The 18,080-nt window shown below is 46.8% G+C and overlaps 1 protein-coding gene across 1 annotated transcript; it reads left to right on the forward strand.

The window, feature by feature from the left end:
• Positions 1 to 439: 439 nt before the first annotated feature.
• On the forward strand, positions 440 to 17,197 carry CIST1 (colon, intestine and stomach enriched 1). Its single transcript, XM_081960423.1, has 4 exons — positions 440 to 600; positions 11,094 to 11,381; positions 16,704 to 16,861; positions 17,017 to 17,197. The coding sequence occupies exons 1-4, from the start codon at positions 558 to 560 to the stop codon at positions 17,062 to 17,064; spliced, it is 537 nt and encodes a 178-aa protein (XP_081816549.1). The 5' UTR covers positions 440 to 557; the 3' UTR covers positions 17,065 to 17,197.
• The last annotated feature ends 883 nt before the right edge of the window (positions 17,198 to 18,080 follow it).

The raw sequence follows: 18,080 nt of genomic DNA on the forward strand, positions 1-18,080 counted from the left end.
AGGGTTGGGCCCATCACAGAGAAGGATCTACTCCTAGGTGTCGCCCGCTGGCATTGCCTAGCAGATGGCACCAGGAGGAGCCCCTCTCTGTGTGAGCGGATAGGTCGCAGGGACGTGTGTGGTAGGATGCGATCCTGCAGATACCTAGGTCCTATGCCATGGAGCGCTTTAAAGATGGTAATCAATACCTTGAAACGCACCCGAAAGGCCACAGGTAGCCAGTGCAGCTCGCGCAGGAGAGGTGTTACGTGGGAGTAACGAGTACTTCCCATAATAACCCGCGCGGCTGCGTTCTGAACTAGCTGCAGTCTCCGGATGCGTCCCAAGTAAGGTGAGTTCAGTCCTGGCTTTCCCTCACCTGTCCTGGAGAGGGCAGTGGTGTGCCATGGATCTTGCTGACAAGGTTTTGCTAAGAAAACCAGGCTTGGATCTTTGCCTAGATGCCAGCCCCTTTGAGAGTTGGCACAGATGGATTGCATCCTGTTTGCAGTTGAGACAAGCTTTTTCCAGCAGCTGCTTTTCCTCCAATCCCCTCAGGAGAATCGGAGCCAGCTAGCATGGCCCTCGGGGTGCTGTTTTTACTGGTGGCATTTACTCAAGGTAGGTAAGAAGGGCAGGGAGATGCTCCTGGGAGTTTGGATTCCTGGGGCAGCTGCACAGGGCAAAAATCAGCATGGCTGATGGTTATCCACTTATGGCTGTTCAAGAAATAATCTGGAATATTGGGCTGCTACCTAATGAGAAGGAAGGACTCATTGGAGAAGAGCCTAATGCTGGGAAGGACTGGGAGCAAAAGAAGAAGGGGACGACAGAGAATGAGGTGGCTGGATGGAGTCATTGAAGCAGTCGGCATGAGCTTAAATGGACTCCAGAGGATGGTAGAGGACATGGAGGAACGTTGTCCATGGGGTTGCGATGGGTCGGATACAACTTCGCAACTAACAACAAATCTAGAGCAGTGGTCTCTGATCTTTCCAGCTTTGCTGATCGGCAGAGGGGGAGAGGGGATGGCTCCATGCGAGTGGTGGGTGAGCACCCGCAGCTCATTTGTGTGAGTAGTGGACACCCACATTCACACCACTCCCACAAATGGAGCTGCATGTCCGCCACTTCGGCAGCCTGGTTTTAAACAGGCCAGTAGTGTGCCAGGGCCCGGGGATTGGGGACAGTGGTGGGATTCAGCCAGTTCACACCACTTGGGAGAACTGGTTGTTAACTTTCTCAGCAGTTTGGTAAATTGGTTGTTGAAAGAAATCATTAGAGCAGAGAACCGGTTGTTAAATTATTTGAATCCCATCACTGGTTGGGGACCCCTGGCCTAGAGGATCTCAATTCTGCAGGAAAGCCAGTTTAACCTGCCAAGGTGAGTTGAGTGGCCAGTTTTACAAGACACTGCAGTAATTGTGGCTTTTAACAAAGCATTCAAAGAATGGCTAAGGTTTATCCAAACGTTCTGAAAACTTTCCCCTTACCTGAGATTTGCAAAACACTTCTAGCAAGACGACGGTTTCATAGCATTAACTGTGGCTGCTGTTTCAGTGCTGAGTTTTAACTTGATAACAGACAATCACCCCTCTTGACACAAAACCTGGTGAAAAAGAGGATGTAAAATTTTGTTTCCTGTTGCTCAGAGAGTTGAGGAAGTAAGCACTTCTGTTTATTTGCAGGGGAGGCAGAGAGGAGCATGGAGGAACTAGAAAATAATTCTCAAAAGGTTTGGATAATAAATAGAAGTCTGGCTAACCAATTCTCTCTAGTATGCATAATGATCTCTAATCAGGGGTGGGTTCCTGCCAGTTCTAACCTCTTCTATAGAAGAGGGTCCACAAATTTACAGTGCCGTTTAGAACCGGTTCCAGCTCCCTCCCCCTGCCCGTCCGAACATCATCAAGATGAAGAGCGAGAGGAGGAATTCTGGGAATTGAAGTCCACAAGTCTTAAAGCTGTCAAGTTTGAACACCCCTAAGGTTTTTTTCTAAAGGTTTAGGGGTACAAGGGTCTTGTAACTTGACAGCTTTAAGACTTGCATGCTTCATTGCCAGAGTTCCTGAGCCAACATGACTGGAGGAGGAATTCTGGGAGTTGAAGTCCACAAGTCTTAAAGCTGTCAAGTTTGAACACCCCTGGGTTTTTTTTTCCCTAAAGGATTAGGGGTGCAAGGGTCTTGTAACTTGACAGCTTTAAGACTGGTGTGCTTCAAATGCCAGAGTTTCTGAGCCAACCTTTTGGTTGCTAAGCAAGAGCGTTGTTAAGTGAGTTTCACTACATTTTACAAGTTGGCTACGCCCACCCAGTCACATGGCCGGCAAGTCAGGCCACACCTACAGAAGAGGTTCTAAAAAAGTTTGAAACTCACCACTGTCTCTAATAAGCATTAGGATTGTACAGCCTTAAGGCATGAAACATTGTGTTTGATCTACTCCAAAGGAGCCTCCCTCAGCTCTTCACTGGAATTCTAATGGGACTATTTTAGTTAATCATTTAACACACACCAATAGTTAAGTTTCAGTGTAGATAAGTGCTAATGTGCTTTGGTCTAGGGCTGTAATCTTCTATCAGATACATGTAGGTAGACTTCCAGGTGAGGCTGCAATTTGGATAAACATATTTATTTGGATAAATCTATACTTGTTGGATGAGCACCCTGTGACTGGTTCTCCAAGAGTACAGGAAACGCCACATTGGGAAATACCCTTACTTAGCAATAGGCATCACTGAATCCTTCTTTAAAATTCAAACCGGAGTTTAAAGAATGAATAACAGAATAAAGGGGCCTTTATTTGAAGGGACCTTGGAAGTCTTCTAGTCCAAACCTCTGCTCAAGCAGGAGATCCTAGACCAGTGATGTTGAATCTTTTAGGCACTGAGTGCCCAAATCAGAACCCGTGTGTGTGTGTGTGTGTGTGTGTGTGTGTGTGCGCGTGTGTGTGCACGCATGTATGCCGCAGCCCCGGAAACTGAAAGACCAGCTGGCCAGTGCACATGTGCATGCTGGCCAGCTGGCCTCCTGGTTTCGGTGTGCGCATGCACGCTGGCCAGCTGGTCTTTGCATGCACCAGAGCTCCAGAAACCCAAAGATCAGGTGGCCAGCTGCATATGCACACCGGCCAGTTGATCTTTGAGTTTCTGGAGCACATGCGAAGATCAGCTGGCGGGCTGCATGCGCACACCGGAAACAGGAAGACGGCACACCACAGAGTGGGCTCTGCGTGCCACCTCTGGCACACGTGCCAGAGGTTCGCCACCATGGCCCTATACCATTCCAGACAAATAGTTGTCCAATCTTTCCTTAAAAAAACCACAGTGTTGGAGCATTCACAACTTCTGGAGGCAAGTCTTTTCACTGATTAATTGTTCTAACTGTCAGGAAATTTCTCCATAGTTCTAAGTTGGTTTTTTCCCCTTGATTAGTTTCCTTCCATTGCTTCTTGTACAGTAATAAAATAAATATAACTCATGCAATAATTCCAAAAGCTCATGATATCAGTAGAATAAACCTGCTTCAAATACAGGTAGTACTTAACTTGCAACCATTCATTTAATGATCATTCCAAGTTACGACGGTACTGAAAAAAATGACTTACAATCATTTTTCACACTTAAGACCATTGCTGTATCCTCCCTCATGGTCCCGTGGTCCAAATTCAGAGGCTTGGCAACTGGCATGTACTTACGATGGTTGCAGTGTCCCCCGGGGTCATGTGATCTCCTTTTGCGGCTTCCAATAAACCAAATCAATGGAGAAGTCAGATTCATTTAATAATCATGTTCCTAATTTGACATCTGCAGTGATTCACTTAACAAAGGTGGCAAGAATAATAATAATTTAATAATAATAATTTTATTTGATTAGCCGCAACCCTCTCCCGAAGGACTCGGGGCGGCGTACAATCAAAACGGATAAAAATACACATAAGACAAACATATATACAAAAAGAACAGAGACATATACATATGTGCATGGAGGAGAGTTGACTTATAAGGGAAAGACAATTAAAAACACAATTTAAAATCCCCTTAAATAAAATTACTAAATTAAAAAACCCATCAGGAGCGTTACGAAGTTATGGTTGAGCCAGGCCAGCTATTTGGAAAAGGTGGGTCTTGAGCTTGACACGGAAGGAGCAGAGGTCAGTAGTGGTCCTAATATCCGGGGGGAGGTCATTCCACAGGGCTGGGCCCGCCACAGAGAAGGCTCTGCTCCTAGGCGCCGCCCCATGGCACTGTCTGGTGGACGGCACCTGGAGAAGTCCCTCTCTGTGCGAGCGGATGGGTCGTAGGGATGTATGGGGCAGAATACGATCCCGCAGGTAGCTAGGTCCTGAGCCATGGAGCGCTTTAAAGATCGTAATCAAGACCTTGAAACGCACTCGATAGACCACAGGAAGCCAGTGCAGCTCGCGCAGGAGAGGTGTCACATGGGAGTACTTAGTACTCCCCATAATCACCCGCGCGGCCGCATTCTGGACCAACTGCAGTCTCCGAGTGCATTTCAAGGGAAGCCCCATGTAGAGAGCGTTACAGTAGTCCAGGCGAGACGTCACTAGCGCATGGGTGACTGTGCGTAAGGCGTCCCGGTCCAATAGGGGGCGCAATTGGCGCACCAGGCGAACCTAGTGGAACGCCCCCCTGGCCACGGCTGTCACATGTTCATCCATGGACAGCCTGGCATCCAGGAGGACGCCCAAATTGCGCGCCCGCTCCACAGGGGCGAGTTGAATGCCCCCAATGGCCAGGGATGGAATTATCTGGTTGAACCGGGGAGCCGGAACCCACAGCCACTCCGTCTTGGAAGGGTTGAGCCTGAGTCGGTTGTCATCCATCCAGACCCGTACGGCTTCCACACACCGGGACATCACTTCGACGGCCTCGTTGGGGTGGTTCGGGGTGGAGATGTACAGCTGAGTATCATCAGCGTACAGATGATATCCCACCCCGAAACCACGGATGATCTCACCCAGCGGCTTCATGTATGTGTTGAACAGGAGTGGCGAGAGGACCGACCCCTGTGGCACCCCACAAGTAAGGGGGCTTAGGGTCGACCTCTGCTCCCCTGCCAACACACGTTGCGTCCGTCCGGAGAGGTAGGAGCCGAACCACCGCAAAACGGTGCCCCGGGCCCCCAACCCCTCCAGTAGGTGCAACAGGATACCATGGTCGATGGTATCAAAAGCCGCCGAGAGGTCTAATAGGACCAGGATAGAGGAACAACCCCTATCTCTGGCCCTCCAGAGATCATCTACCAACGCGACCAAGGCCGTCTCTGTGCTGTGCCCAGGGCGAAAGCCGGACTGGCGCGGGTCTAGATAATCATTCTCCTCCAGATGTTGTGGAAACTGAGAAGCCACCACACTCTCTACAACCTTCGCCAAAAAGGGAAGGTTGGAGACAGGACGATAATTGGCCAGCTCCGTAGGGTCCAGGGAAGGCTTCTTGAGCAAGGGTCTCACCACCACCTCTTTCAAGGCGGCCGGGAGAGACCCCTCACCCAACGAAGCGTTCACTAGGCCCAGGAGCCAGTCGCGTGTAACCTCCCAGGAAGCCAGTACAAGCCAGGAGGGACACGGGTCCAGCAAACATGTGGTAGGTCGCAGTCGTCCACGCAATCTGTCCAAATCCTCGATGACAACCAAGTCAAACTCCTCCCAAAGAGGTTTCTCAAGACTCGCCACTGGCGTCTCGACTGGGCCACTGAAGGGGACCCAATCCTTCCGGATTTGAGCGACTTTATCCTGCAGATATTTCCCAAACTCCTCTGCCCTACCCTGTAGAGGGGCCTCCCGCGGCCTCTGAAACAGAAGGGAGCGGGACACCCGAAAGGTCGTAAAATGGGGGAAAACTCATTTAACAATTGCCTTGTTTTAACAACAGAAATTTTGGATTCTATTGTGATTGTAAGTCAAGGACTACCTGTATAATATATTTTGATCAGTCAGAAGAATGTTGGTTCATGGAGTTTTCAGGATTTTGAGCTTGGTAGTAATAAAAACACCAGACTACCAGTAGACTGATACTGTAGAACAGGGGTGTCAAACTTGATTTGATTGAGGGCCACATCAGGATTGTGTTTGACCGTGTGTGTGTGTGTGTGTGTGTGTGCATGTGGGCGTGGCCAGGGTGGGCGTGGCCAGCTCCACATCACTTGTGTTGGGGTTGCTTGGAGGGGCCCGAGCGCTTTGCCAATGAAAATCGGCCCCCAAGCGCCGTTTTAAGCTGTGATGGCCTCCTGCAACCCTCTGCCAGCAAAAATGGAGCTGGGGAGGGCTGCACAGAGGCTGCACATTGCGGGGCAGTCCTTCGCTGTTTCCAGAGTGGCCCCATGGGCCAGATTTAAGCACCCCGCAGGCTGGATCTAAGTTGCTGCTGGAGGTGAGTTGCTGCCAGTTCAGCCCAGATCGGGCGAACCGGTAGTGGCAGCGGCGGAAGTCTCTGCCCACCTGTCCAGATGCTTCTGCGCATGTGCAGAAAGGTCGCATACGTGCGCGAGGGAACTGGTAGTAAAAATAATGGAAACCCACCACTGGCCTTGAGTTTGACACCCCTACTGTAGAAGGACTAGCATGCAGTTTCTGAGTTATACCAGGAGTGTTTTGTACAAGTGTACAATATGTTATTCAATAAACTGTTCCCAAATCGTATTATATATCCATCTACCTAGTTTAAGCAAAACTTTCAGCTTGTAAGAAAGCAAGCTTTGGGAAGCAAATTAAACTGTGTCCTAAAGAACTGAAGAAGCTTTTTGGATGAGAAGTGAAATGTCTTCAAGGAAAGCAAAGAAAATCCAGTTGCCTCTTGGAAAAAAGCACTTTTGGGACACTCATGTCGTAAATGACCAAGAATCTCTATAGATTCTAATTAAACTGTGCTTTCTTCATGCTCGGAAGTCGGAGCGCTGCTATTTGATCTCCAGCATAAATGTATTATTTGTGCAGTAAGGGCAGATAAGGAAAACTTATGTTAGATTGGGTAATGGATAGGCACACACAGGCTTAACGGTAACAACAGCTCTTTATTAAGTACAACAAGTGAGAACAATCCAGCGAAGGTGGAGTCTGACAGCAGCCCTTTTATAGGGAGCTGTCAGACCCTTCGACCAATAGGATTAAACCTCTGTTCCCGCCAGAACAGAGGATCTTGGTGGAAACCACTGAAGTTAGAACAAGTATCTAACAGCTTATTTGCCCTTTTAGGTTAGTAGGTACTTTCTGCTCTAATGTAATACACACTTTTAACTTTCATTTCCCTTGCTTGTTGCACTGCACGGCACTGGAGAAAAAACTGCAGGCTCCAACCTTAGAAAGAATTTTGAATGACTTTAGGGGCAAACATTTGCATCATAGGGTTAAAGGTTGTAGACTACTGCTGCACTTATTCACTATGTTGTTGTTGTTAGTTGCGAAGTTGTGTCCGACCCAATGTGACCCCATGGACATCGTTCCTCCAGGCCTTCCTGTCCTCTACCATCCCCCAGAGTCCATTTAAGCTCATGCCGACTGCTTTGGTGACTCCATCCAGCCACCTCATTCTCTGTCCTCCCATTCTTCTCTTGCCCTCAGTCTTTCCCAGCATTAGGCTCTTCTCCAGTGAGTCCTTTCTTCTCATTAGGTGGCCAAAGTATTTGAGTTTCATCTTCGGGATCTGGCCTTCATAGCAGTTCACTATGCTGACATTAGAAGTCCTATTTTGTGCCTCTAACATATTAATTAATGCTAATTTTGTTTTATGCCGATGGCTTCCAGGCTGGTAAGTGTATGGGCTGGTATTCTCCAGTCAAATCCCATCGCATCTAACTGTGCCTGATACTGGACCGTTTGCTAGCATTTTTGTCACCCTCTTCCCAATCCATGTATTCAACCAGAGTTCTTTGGAATATAGCTACCATATTTTTTGGAGTATAAGATGCACCAAGGTTTTAAAGAGGCAAATTTAAAAAAAAAGTTTTTGCACTCTGCAAACCTCCCCAAAAACGGCCTGTTTTTTGCAAAAACGGGCCTGTTTTTTTTTTATTTTAAAAAAGGGCATGAATAGCCCTTAGGAGGCTTGTAAAGTGTTCCTGGGGGATGGGTAGGGGGCAAAAATGAGCAAAAAATGGCCCGTTTTGTGCAAAAACACCCACTTTTTGTCAAAAAAGGGCATTAGGAAGCTTGTAGAGTGCTCCTGTGGGCTGGGGGGGGCGCAAAATTGAGCAAAAAATGGCCCGTTTTTTGCTCATTTCTGCCCTCCCCAGCCCCCAGGAGCTCTCTGAAAGCCTCCTAAAGGCTATGCACGGCCATTTTGGTGAAGGAGGTCGGGTTTCAGGAGGCAAAAAAAATGTTGTATTCCGTGTATAAGACGTACCCAGATTTTCAGCCCCATTTTTGAGGGAAAAACGTGCGTCTTATACTCTGAAAAATACGGTAGTTAGGAAAGCAAGAGGCCTCCTGGATGGATGGATTTCCTGCAGGACAGAAACCATGTAGATCACGGGTGTCAAACTTGCCGTGTCACGTTTCCGTCATGTGACATTTTGCGATGTTTTTTCCATTCGTGGAGCTTGGGTGGGCGTGACCTGCGCGTGACGCCTCCGGCTCGCAGGCCGCAAGTTTGACACCATGCATGCTACCTGGGGATTTCTGGGAGTTGAAGTTCACGCAACTTAAAAGTTGCCAAGTTTGAAAAACACTGGCATAGAGTATATTCACATGACATGCTAGGGTTAACTAAACAGTGGTTCCCCGAATTAATCCAGGAGCGTTTATGCGGTGGGGATAAAAAAAATTAGGTTGTCAGCTGCAAAAATTAGGATGTCAGCCATGTGTCTGAAGCCTCACCCTTTTTTTTCCCATTTGTCATAAGCTGCATAAATATTTTAAAATGATTTCTTGTCAGAAAAGATGCTACTTTTTATTTATTTTTTGCCACCCTAGACTAACATAGCCCTCCTTCTGTGATATCCTGATGTACAAAACCCTACCCACTGAAATCAATGTTCACAGACCCACACACCCCAACGGGAAGCACTCTTTCCAGCAGCGAAACAAGCCAGAAATGTTAGCCTCAAGCTGTTGTTTATTCTTGAGAAACACTTTAGAACCAGTGCAAGCACATTCTGTAGAGAAAGGAAATGTGATACTTTCAAAAAGCTCTGAAGGGCACAAATATGTTGATTTATGTTATTATGTAAGAAGATTTGAAGGGACTTAGACTCCAGTAGCTAAGACTACCAGGAAACCCAAATGTCAAGGAAAGCAACATTATTTGTCCTTGGTGTCTGCGTGCGATAGTCTGCCTCTGCATAGGAAGGTTCTATTACTTCGAATGCACACGATCAAATCGCTGCCTTTTTATGCAGGTAGTCCTCAACTTACAACATTTCGTTTAGTGACCATTCAAAGTTACAATGACGCTGAAAAAACTTAGTACAGTTTTTCACACTTATGACCATTGCAGCATCCCCATGGTCATGCGATCAAAATTCAGACAACTGGCAGATGATTCATATTTATGACGGTGGCCGTGTCCCGGGGTTAGGTGATCACCTCTTGCGACAAACAAAGCAAACGGGGAAGACAGATTCATTTAACAACCGTGTTAGAAACAACTGCAGTGATTCACTAAACATTTGTGGCAAGTAAGGGGACAAAACTCACTTAACGTCTGAGTGTTCTTCCTTAGCAACAGAAACTTTAGGCTCAGTTGTGGTTGTAAGTTGAGGACTACCTGTGTTTCTAAGAGCCTCCCTAATATCTTTAAAAGAACAGGTGAAAGCTGACTTCTTCCACCGAGGCAAAGAAACATACACTGATGTTTGGATCAGTAGTGGGATTTGGGCCAGTTCGCACCTATTTGGGAGAACCGGTTGTTAACTTTCTAAGCAGTCCGGAGAACCGGTTCTTGGAAGAAATCTCATTTTGGTTTTTTCCACTTTACAGGGCTAATCCAATAAGGAAAGCAGGAAGGAAACATTTTTTCTAGCCTAATCTTTATTGCCCTGCTTCCAGAAACTGCTTCTCTGGTTAACCCTTATTACATCGTCACAGCTAAGGCGAAGCGCTCATCGACCTGAGTGACGTTGAGTTGGCCATGCCCACCCAGTCACATGACCACTGAGCCCCTCCTACCCTGCTGGTCATTAGGGCAGAGAACCGGTTGTTAAATTATTTGAATCCCACCACTGATTTGGGTGGCTCTGCTTGTTGTGCTTGCAGCAGTGGTGGGCTGCTGACTGTTTGGACTGGTTCAGACGAGCTGGTAGTTGCAACCTGGGTGCAATCCTGTCCAATATCGCTGTGTTTTTGACAGTGCACGCATGCATGGAAGGCGCGTGCACACATTTCTGGTGCTGGGCGAATCGGTTGTTACAGTATGTCAGGGATGTCCAAACTTGGGAACTTTAAGACTTGTGGACTTCAATTCCCAGAATTCCCCAGCCAGCATGGCTGGCTGGGGAATTCTGGGAGTTGAAGTCCACAAGTCTTAAAGTTCTCAAGTTTGGACACCCCTGCATTATGTGAAACCCACCTCTGGCTTGCAGACTGTTTTCTGTTATCATTTTTAAGACGCATTCGATGGGTGTGACAGGGTTTTATTGCTATAACTCACACACAGAGTTGACAATTGAGGTGGCCTACAAGTGCTGTTAGATCGGGTAAATGGATAAGGCAGACTCAGGCTTCAGCAACAACAGCTCTTTATTAAGTGACAACTATGTACAATGCAGCAAAGACTCTGTCTGGCAGCAGCCCTTTTATAGGGAGCTGTCAGACCCTTCGACCAATCAGATTTGAGTACTGTTCCCGCCGGAACAGAGGACCTTGGTGGAAACTATTATACCGATTATCAGTATGTAACAAGTGCTGTAAAACAGGTAGCCTGAAGCAGGGTAAAGATCTCCCTGTCTATTCCCTAATTTTTGACAGCGGCAAGGGTAGTATGTTTCAAAAAGCCAACTAGCGGGTCAGAAAGGCAGTAAACGATGTCTCCTTCAAATGGTTAATGATTGAAGATAGACTGCGGTTGAAGCTGGAGGCTCCATTAAACCATAAGGGTTAAGAACGGGTAATGGAACCGAATTTGGTACACTGTGTCTGTCTGATTGTTTGGTCTTTCTGCAGACCGCCTTTCTGCTTCAAATAACACAAGCCCACCCAGTCTCCTGGAGACATCGACGACAGTTACATCCATTACAGCAGCTCTAACAGTCTCAGATACAACCCCGAACAGAGCAGATGTCACCTCAAAAGCAGCCAGATCCCCTATGCCCCAATCCACCGGAGCCACAAGCAGCACCGCAAAAGCAAATGACTCGACCACCAGCTGGAGCCCCGTGACTTCGCCTACTGGATCCAAAGAGCCTCTCACTACCCACAGGGCTGAGTCCATCAACGGCAGCACTCAGGCAGGTAAGAGGAAATTTTTGTGACTCGGTTAATGAATTAATTGAATGGCTATGCCATCCATCTCATTCTGCAAAGTGGGGGCTGCCCTTGAAGAGCATCCAGAAGCTCCAGTTGGTGCAAAATGCAGCGACCCGCATGGTTTTGTGCAGACCTCGATGTGCACATGCATCACCTCACTTGTGGGAGTTGCATTGGTTGTCGATTTGCTTCCGGGTGAAATTCAAGGTGCTGGTTGTCACCTTTAAAGCCCTGCATGGCTTGGGACCAGGTTATCTGAGGGACCGTCTCTTGCTGGTCACATCTACCCGACCCATCAGAGCGGGGAGGCAGGGAATGTTGCGGGTTCCATTTCCTAGGGAGATACATCCCGTGGGGCCCAGAAGAAGGGCCTTCTCCATGGTGGCTCCCTCTCTCTGGAACATTATTCCCCCAGTGGGTGTGGCCATGGTGGGCGTGGCCTAATCGGACTCCTGCACCACATGGGGGGGGGTGTTCACCCTCCCCAGGCTCCGGAGGTTTTCTTTGAGCCTCCGGGATGGCGAAAACTGCATCCCCTGGGCTTTAGAGGCCCTCCGGAGGCCGGAAACATGCCTGTTTCTGGACTTCCGGAACTCCAGTAGGCCCGTTCCCCACCTCCCCGAGCCTCCGTGCGGGCCCTGCACTTACCTGGCATGATGAATGGGCCACGTGCGATTCCCCAGCAGCCCACGCCTGTATTTTCCCCACAAGAACCCTGTGAAGTGAGTTGGACTGAGAAATAGTGACTGGGCCAAAATCACTCTACTGGCATTCATGTATAACAGGGGTGTCCAAACTTGGGAATTCTGGGAGTTGAAGTCCACAAGTCTTAAAGTTCCCAAGTTTGGACACCCCTGATGTATAAGGAAGGAATAGAACTTACAATCTCTTGATAATTGGCTCAAAGTCACCCAGCCAGCTTTCATGCTTAAGGCGGAATAAGAACTCAGAGTCTCCTAGTGATTGGTCCAAAGTCACCCAGCCACTTTTCATGCCTAAGGAGGGACTCAAACTCATATTCCCCTGGTAATCAGCTCAAGAGTCACTCAGCTGGCTTTCATGACTAATGTGGGACGGCCTCCTGGTTTGTCACCTGTGCCTTGAAGCCCCACCCTGTTATTTTTATAGAGAGATAAAGCACTGGGCATGACCGTATAATAAATAGCACTACTCATACTTGCTGGAGCACCACCAGAAACACACCTACGTGGCACATACTATATGTAATTACTGACTTTCTTTTCAGCTGGCTTCCTTATATTTCTCAAATTTTCCCTTCCTGTCAAACTTTTCTTTCATTCCAGTTTATTAGGGCTAACATATTTAAACTACAAACATCTGGATGGTTACTAGATAGTTGCAGTGTAAGGAGAATCCCCCCTTTTAATATAAGAAAGACCCCAAGAAATGCCCCCACGCCAGAGGTGATATTCAGCCAATTCTGACAGGCTTTGGACAACCGGTAGTGCAAATTTTGAGAGTGGGGAGGGAAACGGGGATTTTGCAGTGTCCTTCCCCTGCCACGCCCACAGAACCAGTAGTAAAAATATATTGAATCCCACCACTGCCCCACCGCCACACCCGGAAGAGAAAAAGTCTTCCCTGAAGTAAAACCACTCAAGCAGCCCCTGTGAATGGATGTTTCGTTTCATAAATTATTCCATTCATAAACAAAACGCCTTCAGCCACAGCTCCATAGAAGGTTGGGATTGATCAGATTAAAAAAGCAGAGAGACAAAGACACCTAAAAATCTACATTCCCCACCCAGCTCCAAGGACAGGGATAGGATTAGGGTTGTGACCTCCCAGCCACAATGGGAGTCAGACAACAATAATTAGAATACTAAAAGGACACACTCAAGCACAGATTAAAATACATTTCACAAGGAACCTGCCGCAAAGCCCTAGAACCACATACTCATCAGACTGTTTTGTCAGCTGTCCTAGAACTGATGCTGTGTCACCTCGGTTCTGATTCCTACGTAAATGGAGACTTCCTTTCCTGCACCTTGCCTCCAAATTCATTTTCTCCTACGTCTCTCTCCCAGCTTGAAACTGGACCAGATTTAACTTCCAACAGCAGTAAAGGAGAAAAATTCTCTGTAATGCCAAGTAGCAGTGGATCTGGATTTTTGCCACTTAGCAATACTAGCGCTAATTTCTTTTAAAGTACTATTTGCCATTTGATTGATCAATGTGTGGATCAGTATGTCGGTGAGGGGCAATTCTCTCTCTCTCTCTCTCTCTCTCTCTCTCTCTCTCTCTCTCTCTCTCTCTCTCTCTCTCTCTCTCTTCAAACCAGCATCTTCAAAGTAACTACAATGGTGTAAAATGTACAAAATATAACTGTAGAAAATTCTGTCTCTCTGAATAAAGTATTTCATAGACCCACAAAACAATCAGTAGCCTTTAACAATTGCTCAAGGTTGACTCAACCTTCCATCCTTCCGGGGTTGTAAAATGAAGACCCAGGTTGTTGGGGGCAATATGCTAACTCTGTAAACTGCTTAGAGAGGGCTGGGTAGCACTATGAAGCGGCATATAAGTCTAAATGCTATTACTGTTGCTATGATTGAAGAAATTCAACCTATAAAGCCTTTTCTCCTGTAATGGAGTTTTGCAATCAATTCTGACTTACTGAATGTTGGGCTGAGCTGTAGTTATACGAAGGGAAGGCAGGAATATCAATAAGATGATTGAAGTAGCCATTAGGTGGCACTGCAGTCTGACAATAGCCTTTGTTGCAAAAAGCGTGTCAGTTTTTCCCATCCAAAGGGATGGAAGAAGCATCTTTTCCAAAGTGCTAAATCAAGAAAAGCCCCAGACTCTGTTTGCAAGGATGAGACCATGCTGTCTCCATACATGTGGAGAGCTAAAATCCAGGAAATTGCAGCTCCACTGCCTTCTGGTGTAATCTAGGTGTTTGCAATCCAGATGAGTTAGTTAAACCCAAGAATGTTTTCTGGAGTCACTAGATCATATGGAGTGGGTTTAAGTACAAGCATGGAAGGGAAGGTTTAGATTTAATTATGTATGAACAGCGCAAAGCAGAAAATATGGATTGGGTTCATGCAGATTATTATGGGTATTTATGAGAATAAGAATTTGTAGATTTATTACTCTCAACCAGGAGTGGGTTCCTGCCAGTTCTAACCTCTCCTATAGAAGAGGTTCCGCAAATCTACCATGCTGTTTAGAACCGGTTCCAGCTCCCTCCCACTGCCCGTCCTCACCACGCTTGCCCCACCTGCCGCTCACTGATTGGCTGGCTCACCAATTGCCCCCTCCCGCCTCTAAGAGTCCTATCTAAACCTTAAAGTCTTAAAGCTGTCAAGTTTGAGCACCCCTGGGGTTTTCTTTTCTAAAGGTTTAGGGGTGCAAGGGTCTTGTAACTTGACAGCTTTAAGTCCTGTGTGCTTCAAATGCCAGAGTTTCTGAGCCAACATTTTGGTTGCTAAGCAAGAGCGTTGTTAAGTGAGTTCCACCGCATTTTACAAGTTGGCCACACCCACCCAGTCACATGACTGCCAATCCACTCCCACTCAGTCACATGGCTGGCAAGCCACTCCCACCCAGTCACATAGCCGGCAAGCCACTCCCACAAAACAGGCCACACCTACAGAAGAGGTTCTAAAAAAATTTGATTTTTACCAGTATAAATCACTGAATCCATGCCTCATCTTTTTACTACATGCATGGTGTAAAAAGAGACTTGCAAAGATAAATCCATGAATAATAATGGCACACAAGGAAGATATGCATCGTGCTGATTATATAACAAAGAACAAAAATGTATTCTGTCATCTCGGTTTGGTGTCATATATAGGAGCTATAGGTTATCTTATATAAATATCACATCTTTTACCATTGCTGTATATTTTGTCTATTTTTCTCTTCAATTTTGATTGCAAAAAATATATACTTTGTTCAAGCTTTGTCAGTCTAGACCAGTGTTTGTCAATCTTAGCAACTTTAACAGAATAACAGTGTTGGAAGTCTTCAAGTCCAACCCTTTGCTCAAGCAGGAGACCCCGTAGCATTCTAGACAAGTGGCTATCCCGTCTCTTCTTTCTTCCCCTAAGATGTGTAGGCTTCCAGATATCCCCTCCCTTAAGGGAATTTTGGGAGTTGAAATCTATACACCTTAAAGTTGCTGAGACTGAGACACATTGGTCTAGAAGCTAGATGATGGTGATGATGTTGGAAGAAATATCCATCTGGTTCAGTTCCAAGCCGGGAGAAAGTCACTGGAAACAAAATGGAAGCTGGAAGCTGATTGGAAAAAGGGACCATTTATTGATGAAACAGAAGCACATGGGTGGTTCTGGGAAGCTGACCACATGGAGTTGAGAGTGTGTGTGGGGGGGTGTATTTATACCTTCTCTTGGGCTTTGCACTTGAACTTCCTGTTCCTGTGCAAGAACATGTATTCTATTGGCTGCTGTCAGACTCCCACGGGTCATGTACAAATCCTTGGAGTTTGTCTGAGCTAAGTTTGGTTGAAGTTTGAACTGCTGGGGATGGTGCAACTGAGATGATGCAACGAAAGGACTTTGGGCCATTCCTATTGTGGCTGAGGGCTAATTTTACCTTTGTTGGATCTTGGTGAGGGTATTTGCTTATGAGTAGAGCTAGTTATCTCTTTATCTCTTAAGTGCTGACATCTGCTGAGGGCTATTAAGGAAAGTGGGGGTTGCTTTCTAAGAGCATCTTTCTCCATTTCTCACCCAGGGAAATATAATATTCTGCCTTTTTAAATATTTCTCCAAACATTGCATTCTTCTAGGAGAGGGGCGGGTGCTAACTTTCCACAGTGATTTAGGCTAAGAAAAGTAGAATGCGACAACACGCTCTCTGCACACAACCTCCGCACCTTTTCTGAGATTGGAATTGTGACTGCATGTTCCTCCTGGCTGGCTGTGTTTCTCCCCTAAAGCCAGGATTGGATTCTAAAAAAATTCTGATAATCCTAAAGGAGTGATGGCTAAACCTTTCCAGACCGAGTGCCCAAAGCACACACCTGAATCCCCAAAATGCTATGCACGCATGGCTCCCGAGCATGCACCCCCTCATGCATGCACACGTGCCCCCCCGATGCCCCCCTCCGCACATGCCCCACCCCCCTGTGCATGCACGGCAGAGACCCAAAGACCAGCTGGCTGGCAGGAGGCACATGTGCATGTGTGGCAGAACTGAGCTGGGGTGACAACTTATGTGCCCACAGAGAGGGTGCTGTGGCACAGGTGGCACGTGGGCCATAGGTTCGCCGTCACAGTCCTAGGGGTTCATCCCTTCTCTCTCTTACAGGACAACTTAGCCCTGAAGTGGCATTTTCAACAAAACCAGGCTTGGTGGTTGTGATCTGCCTCTTTGTCGTCGTCCTAGTCATTGCAGCCGTTGTGATCATAATAAAATCCTGCCGTCCGAAGGAACCAGCCTTTAAGAAGTTGGACGAGGTGCCGATGGTATGTACTCCAGGGTAGGGTATGGGACAAAGAGGCTGTTTCCTGAAGTTCAGGGTCATAATCTGTTCTTGGCTTCAAATGTTGACAAACTGGATAGCCATGGCATTTGAGAAAGCTCCGTTTCAGCTTTATCCTCTCTCTGTTTTCCTTAACAGGGAAAAGTTGCAGAAGATTCTCCATTTGCACGATACCCACCAAAATAACCAAGCAGACTTTTTCCAGCTCATCTTCTGGGCTCTTGCTCCATGGATATTTTAAGCAAGCATCAAGAATGTCTACTCCACCACAAGAGACTTTGTGTGTGAAATAAACTTGTTCTAGTTGCATGGCTGCCAATTACTATTTTGTGTCATTTAGCTGCTCTGCTTTGCTCTGCTCTCTCTCTCTCCCTCCCTCCCTCCCTCTCTCTGCGATGTATTCATTTATTTGTCAGTTTAGACAAATATTGATTTTGCAGGTGCCTTCCTAAACTTGAAGATTTTTTTGCACAGCTACTGAGCTCTTGAGCAATGCTCTACTTTTGAGTTTCTCAACCTTGGCAGCTTGAAGATGTGTGGACTTCAACTCCCAGAATTCCCCAGCTAGCTGGGGAATTCTGGGAGTTGAAGTCCATACATCTTCAAGTTGCTAAGGTTGAGAAACACTGTTCTAATTGGATGCTGCAGCTCATCTTTTGCATCCCCTATACCTGGGATGTTTTTATGTTTGTTGTTTTGTTTATTATTTATATATTTAGTAACAAATTTATATAGATACCCAAGTTACACACAGATGACGCCAGGAAGCGTACACCATTTAAAAATTTTAAGAGATCCACCATATAATACAGGTAGTCCTTGACTTACAATACTTTGTATAGTGACAGCTCGAAGTTACAACAGCACTGAGAAAGTGACTTATGACTGATTTTCACAATTATCACCATTGCAACACCCTCCTAGTCATGTGATCAAAATGCAAAGGCTTGGCAACTGACTCTTAATGATGACGGTTGCAGTGTTGTGGGGTCAGTAGTGGGTTCCACATGGATGCGCGCAGCATGCATGCACATGTGTGCAGCATGTGCATGCGTCTTAGCCCCTCCGCGAGCCTCCGCAATGTTCCAGCTGCCCAGTGGAGCATTGCACAGGTGCTTTATTTCCATTGCACGGAAGCGCAGAAGACTTAAAAGTCTTCCGGAGTACCATACCAGAATGGTATCCCGTGCGCCGGACTGGCT

Source organism: Natrix helvetica, assembly GCF_964273705.1.
Source record: "Natrix helvetica genome assembly, chromosome: 1".
NCBI classification, from domain to species: domain Eukaryota; kingdom Metazoa; phylum Chordata; class Lepidosauria; order Squamata; family Natricidae; genus Natrix; species Natrix helvetica.

Excerpts from the sequence above, each read along its gene's own strand:
- CIST1 (XM_081960423.1), top strand. The coding sequence starts at position 558 with ATGGCCCTCGGGGTGCTGTTTTTACTGGTGGCATTTACTCAAG. Across the intron at positions 601-11,093 it reads ACTGGTGGCATTTACTCAAG|ACCGCCTTTCTGCTTCAAAT; the intron begins GTAGGTAAGAAG and ends GTCTTTCTGCAG. Across the intron at positions 11,382-16,703 it reads CAACGGCAGCACTCAGGCAG|GACAACTTAGCCCTGAAGTG; the intron begins GTAAGAGGAAAT and ends TCTCTCTTACAG.